The sequence below is a fragment of the Nestor notabilis genome, unplaced genomic scaffold (assembly GCF_000696875.1).
Source record: "Nestor notabilis isolate BGI_N333 unplaced genomic scaffold, ASM69687v1 scaffold5589, whole genome shotgun sequence".
In the NCBI taxonomy this organism is placed as follows: domain Eukaryota; kingdom Metazoa; phylum Chordata; class Aves; order Psittaciformes; family Psittacidae; genus Nestor; species Nestor notabilis.
This window is the reverse complement of record NW_009943989.1, coordinates 28,252-34,251: the sequence shown is the minus strand read 5'-3', so window position 1 is coordinate 34,251 and position 6,000 is coordinate 28,252. Positions and strand designations below refer to the sequence as shown.

At 37.3% G+C, this 6,000-nt stretch overlaps 1 protein-coding gene across 1 annotated transcript in view; it reads right to left on the bottom strand.

The window, feature by feature from the left end:
- NALCN (sodium leak channel, non-selective) overlaps positions 1-6,000 on the bottom strand; it is a gene marked incomplete at its 5' end in the record, with an annotated part of 58,009 nt that overhangs the window by 29,723 nt on the left and 22,286 nt on the right. The window contains 4 exons of the mRNA XM_010022212.1: positions 1,206-1,328; positions 1,492-1,583; positions 2,857-2,926; positions 3,365-3,466. Coding sequence (XP_010020514.1) covers positions 1,206-1,328; positions 1,492-1,583; positions 2,857-2,926; positions 3,365-3,466 — 387 coding nt within the window. The remainder of the gene's footprint in view (positions 1-1,205; positions 1,329-1,491; positions 1,584-2,856; positions 2,927-3,364; positions 3,467-6,000) is intronic.

Here is a 6,000-nt window from a genome sequence, read left to right as displayed (position 1 = left end):
TCCAGCGTCATTCCTCAGCCTTTTTTCACAAGAAGAAAATTTCCTACCAGTTTGAAAAAGATATCTAGAATATCTTACTTGGCAAGCTGGGTGGGACAATGAATAAAGTAGGCATGATAAAAATAAAGAAAAAAAGAAGACCTAACAAAATCAGTGTACTCTTATAATTGCAAACATTTTAATTAAACTGTTGATAATATAAATGTCCTGTTACCCTTGGGCACTCCACAATGCCAAGAGGCACTGACGTACTGGATCGGAATGCATGTTTGCGTGTTTTGTTCTGCTGTTTCAATTTGCAACTGCTTCATGGGCTACCAAATCACAATCAAGTTAGCAGTTGCATAGTAAAGTAGGCACCTAACTCAAGGACATGTTTCTACATAGAACACTTGAGTACGGTCATTATAAAACTGAGTATCTAACCTTCCTCTTGTTCTATGTAGAAGTAATTTGTTGAAGGGCACGCAGAAAATCAGTAATAAAGTAGGTGCTGAAACCAGGTCTGCCAAGTGCCAAGCTCATAGCCTTGAGCTGTCTTCTGTCTTACGCTGTCTGTTTGCAAAGTAACATGCATTAACCCTCCAAAATTAGGGTGTCAGTCATACAGAGAGGTTCAAAAGAAGAGTTATAAGATGCTTTTATATCAAGCTTCTTGTACATAGACCCGTATCTGCCACACTTGCACACACCTACAGTTGTCTTCTCACCTTTCATCTGGCCTCAGCTTTTCTCCTTTTATCTCCCACAGCTGAAAACCTCCCTGTCCCATTCTGGGTCTCTTATTACAGGCTAAGGAGTATTCAGGTGAGCATAGGTGGGATTCATTTCCCCTTCTTCCATTCCTTGAGTAACTGTTGATGTATAAAGACTTCCTGCCTTACAATGAGGAATACGAGGGGAACAGCAAGCTGATTCCCTAGGATCTAAAAATGGGGGTATAAAACATGAGCCTTTCCTCTCAGTTCACACCTGCAGTTTCCCCATGGTCTTGCTCCATCTCAGTATCACAGACTGCTCAAACATCTCTGCCCTGACACAGGACTTCATTGCTTCCCTTCTTCCAACAGCAAGACTGCACCATCAACAACTGACTGCTAGCTCATGTGGTGACCACTATATATGCAGTTTTCCTTTCAAAGTACAAGTGAGGACATGAAAGTAAACACTTACTGGAACCAATTGTTGATATGGAATAAACTTACGCATTAAAGCGAGCTCGCACCACCACTCGGCAGAAATTCCTGAATCTGTGCTCACGACCAACTATGAAAAGTGGTTTATCAAAATAAGGATGATTCTCTCGCAGCTCCTCTTCCTGGACTTTCCTTTTGAAAGATAGAATGTAAATTATTAAGTGATACGCATTATAGCTGGCAAAAATATCTTACACTTAGTTCTTTTTTCATCATGACTCTCAATACTTTTTACTTCATACAGAGAATACTTAATATGGAAAAGTGTGCACTCAGATGTTAGATTTTTAAATACCTTTTCATTTCAGCTTGTTCTTTTTTTTCTTGGATCATCTTTATCTCACTGTCTTCTCTCTGTGCATTTCTGTATCTCACTGTGTTGGAGTGCTAGAAGCAAAAAGACTCATTTTAAATGAGGTCTGTGGGTTGTTTTTTAATGTCTCAGATGAAAGCAAGATACGGTATTTTACATAGAAAGAATCAAATGAAAAATCCTTATTTTCAAATGCACCACACATCAACTCAGTCAAGCATATTGTACAGTATTTTCTATCTACACCACAAGATGCTTATTTTCATCAAGGTTAATTTCAGTTTTAATTTCATGCTTGAAGTCCCATCCAATGCAACTTTTAACTTTAAAAGCAAAGGTCCTGTAAGCTCAGCCAATCCCTCTGAACTGCAATGAATACCATCAAAGTTACTAAGGGCAAATACTGGGACAGAAGAGGCTTTAGACACCATCTCGGCTTCTGAAGCCTGCTGCATGTGCTGCTAGGCAGCGAGCTGTGCAGAACATACAGGTAGTGATTATGAGTGCAGGGAGAGGGGAGAGGCAGGGAGGACATCATCTGAGCTCATTCCGTGGAGGATATGATCACTACTACTATTCAAAGTGAGTCTCTGGAGCATTCCTGGAGCATCAGTGCTGGGTTTTGTCCTTATTATTGCACACAAGCAAAGCCACATCTACTTTGAAAGATTAGTTACCTATGGTTTCTTTTTACTACTATGCAGGGTAATTAATTAATTACTTCTTATGCAGTTGTTTTTAGGTATGAAGCACATCTAGAAAACGACTGTCACCATTTGGAAAGGGAGGGACTAACAGTGCCCCTTGAATTTTCATAGTCACAGAGATCCACAAAATATCATTATGAATTAGCAGAACTGAAAATGCACTTAACTGCATGAAAATATACCACAGTGAAATCCATGAGTACTATTCTCCCTATTAGTCTTCGTTCTTTTGTCTGAAAGTTCTGGTGTTTGAAAAATATTGTTAAACTTCCATTAAAAATTTTTAAGTGCTGCTTTGCCAGTCTGAGTGATTTGTGTAATTCAAGAGTAAGGCTTTTTAAGGTGTCCTGGGTAGCAATTGTTGTGTTCCTAATGTAGTATCTACAGCTTCAGTGAATCTTATCTCAGCAAGTGTTTCAAAACCAGCAAGTCTGTCAGTGAAATAACCACGTCAATTATTTTGAGGATAATTCTAATGCAGTTACGGTATTTGTATTATGATGTCCTTTCAAGATTTCAAAAGACAAACTGTAAACAAGATCATAAATAGACATTAGTCTTACACAAGCATTTATTATATAGCACATGTTCTTATTTCTTATATTCTCAAATTCAAACTATCATTTCTATGGGGACTTACATCTTGAGTCAAGGTTTCAAGAGATTTTCCTCTGCTGATTCGCTGGCTGTTGGAACCATGTCTCAGTGACCTGAAACAATCATAATCAATTTAACGATACATCTCAAGATGAAATTTTGACCTTTATAAGATGGACATTATAAAGCACTGCTCTCCAGCCACACAATATCTCAAATTCTTATCATTTTTCTCTCACTAACATCAGAAGCTTATATGTTCTTCAATTGTTTTCAATCCAGCCTAACATAAGCCAATTTCTTTCCTTCTGATCTTTAAATTGATAGCTTTGTAGTTGGCAAAGGAAATGACATTTGAAATAAAAAGGCACTTTTTTCATTTACACAGTACAATGAATTTCATTATGGTTACAATGAAGAATATAGAATTCACTTCTTTGTACAAGTAAGTAATTTCAGTTTTTCACACGTTAGGTATTGCTCAAAGTTAACTCTTTTCATTGCCTTTATTTTAACAGTATTTTAAAACCACCCTTTCTGTCCATGTTTACCTGCGTTCTTGTCTTATATGATGCTGGACACTAAGGATTGACCTTTCTTTTGCAGGCTGCCCCTCAAAGGATCCACTCAGCATGCGCTGTCTAGTGCAGGCCCTAGGAAGAAATATAATGATGATGACATAAGAGTTTTCAGTATAAATGGTAATTTCTGAGGTAGTGTGTTCAGACAAGTCAGCTCCGTTTTCTGGGAAGCAAATGCACAGCTTAACAGACAATAACAATAAACAGCAATGTACTTACCACGAAAACATACTTCCCAAGGCAACGGGCCCCACGCTGCAACATAACCGGTCATCTGATGAACCTTCTCCATGCCTTAGCAAGGGCCATCTATGAGGTTTTTTTCAGTCTGCTGTAGAATTTATGGTTCCTCAGGACTTCACTAAGTGTGAAAAGGGTCAAGCAACGCACCAGCTATCAGTAAAACCAGCTTCTTGGCAATCAAGAAGGGAATACTACATGTCCAGATGTCATTTAGGGCCGCTCCCTTTCATGGCTGTACATGGCAAAATGTTTATGTATATACTCAAGGCTTAGAGTATATCTTTGAGTGTTCTTCTACATGACTGAGACCATATGTGGTTTGAAATGAAAAGCTGCACATTGCTGATATCCTGTAATATGAAATGTCTGCTCTCTGGGAATGCATTGAACTTGCAACATTTTGTTGTGTGGTTTTTTTCATTTATTTGCTCATTTGTTTTATTTTGCTTTTGCTGAGTTTTGCCAAACGCTTTTTTTTTTTTTTTTTTTTTTTGGCAGAAGTGAGTATTTGTTGGTTAGCAAGCGTGCTACAGCTAAGTAGAGCATGCATATCTTTGTTTTGATGGCTACAATGAAATGGATTTGATCAAGACCAGGAGAGGTTTCTCCTAAAAGAGCTCGCACGAACTCTGTGATGGCTGAGAAATTAAATTTCACCATTAGAAATATATTTTAACTTTCCAGGAATGCTGAATTTTTAAAGTTTAAACAGTGCACACCTTGTTGCTCTTTTTGTGTAATGCAATCATTTGGAGAAACAGAAGATCCACTGGTAACATTTTATACTTTTTAATGAACTTAATATCCTTTCTGGTTTTTTTGAAAACATGAAAAGAACTCCATGCGAGTGGAGTAACCACTCTATTCGCCAGTCTACTGTAAGGCTTAAATGCTATCCTTGACAGCATGAGATGACCAGGCTTGATGGCAAAAGGTGCCCCAGGCATATTCTTTCTCCACTGTGGCTTTGTTTTTCACTCTTCTCCACTATTTCTCCTTCTTTTGCATTGAAACATATAAATCATGTGAGTAGGGATCCAAAGTGAGATCTGGAATAAAAATGAGAAGCTTGTCAGTGTCATCATTGCCAATCATACTAACATGCTAGAAAAACACACTGTGTTTCACTTGTTCTAGAAGGCATTAGGTTACACTACACTCAACTGAAGCATCATGCCATTTAAGAAAATTACTGTATGTCTTATAAAACACAGCTCATCTTAGCTAAATCATGTACATTTTAATACTAATGGATTTTAAGCATTATATTATGGAGGATGATACTACATGACACTGTCAGAAGACAATAGAGATATCATTTGAGTACCTGTGCAATTTTCTTAAAAGAAAAAAAACTCCAACATCCAAAACCAAACAGATGAAAATTATTTCCTATCTAACTCCATTAAAATGACAATCAAGTTTTTCCCAGCAGCGACAACTAGAAACTTCTGGGGTCTGACTTCTGTAGATAGGCTTCTTGCTGTGACAAAGAGGGTACCTTATCTTTCTTTTTTCCTGTAAATATAAATTATTGTGCTCTGCTTTTAACAGCTAGAAATTATTTTCTTGACATCAAAAACTGACATTCTCATAAATTTTTCATGTGCATGTACAGGTTACTTGAATACCAAGTTACATGAACTCTTAGTGCCCATAATAAAGGAGAACATTAAATGCTCAAACAATAAATTCTTGACCTCAGTAATGAACAAGATAGCTTATTTGATTATTAATGGTATAATAAAATACACTTAGCTGTATACTACACAGAATAGTTATGCATAAAGTGTAGCATCAGTAGAAAGACAGAATTGTCTACGATCTCTGTCTACGTTAGATTACTAAATCTATATTTAGCATTTATATCCATTGCCACATTTCATTTCTGGAAGCCCTGCAACTCTTACTGAAGTCAACAGAGGAATAATGAAATGCCAGTTGTATAGCACGGAGATCAGAAATTTTTATTAGGTAACTGCAAAGAAACTTTCTGTATTTTCAGGAAAAAAAAACAACCTGTGCTGAAAAGGACACAGCTCCCAGCATTCTTGACTTCATGGCAGCTAGTGCCTTAATCTTCGTTGCATTCATTCTTAGTAAAAGCCATACTTTGTTATCCTTTTGACTCAGGATGTTTTTCAGCTATTTAGACACTTAGTGTCGCAGATCTTTGAGGACTTTTGAAAAAGAAGGCAGGTGCCATGAAATTTGCATAATTGCATAGTTGTCAGTTTCAAAGTCTACAACAGGATTTGTCTTCTTACTGTAGACACCTACACTTACATGCTAACCCTCAGTGCCTACATGTGAGCCCTGTGTGCAGGCTTCCCTAACAATCAGTGGAGAATTACAGTGGTTGT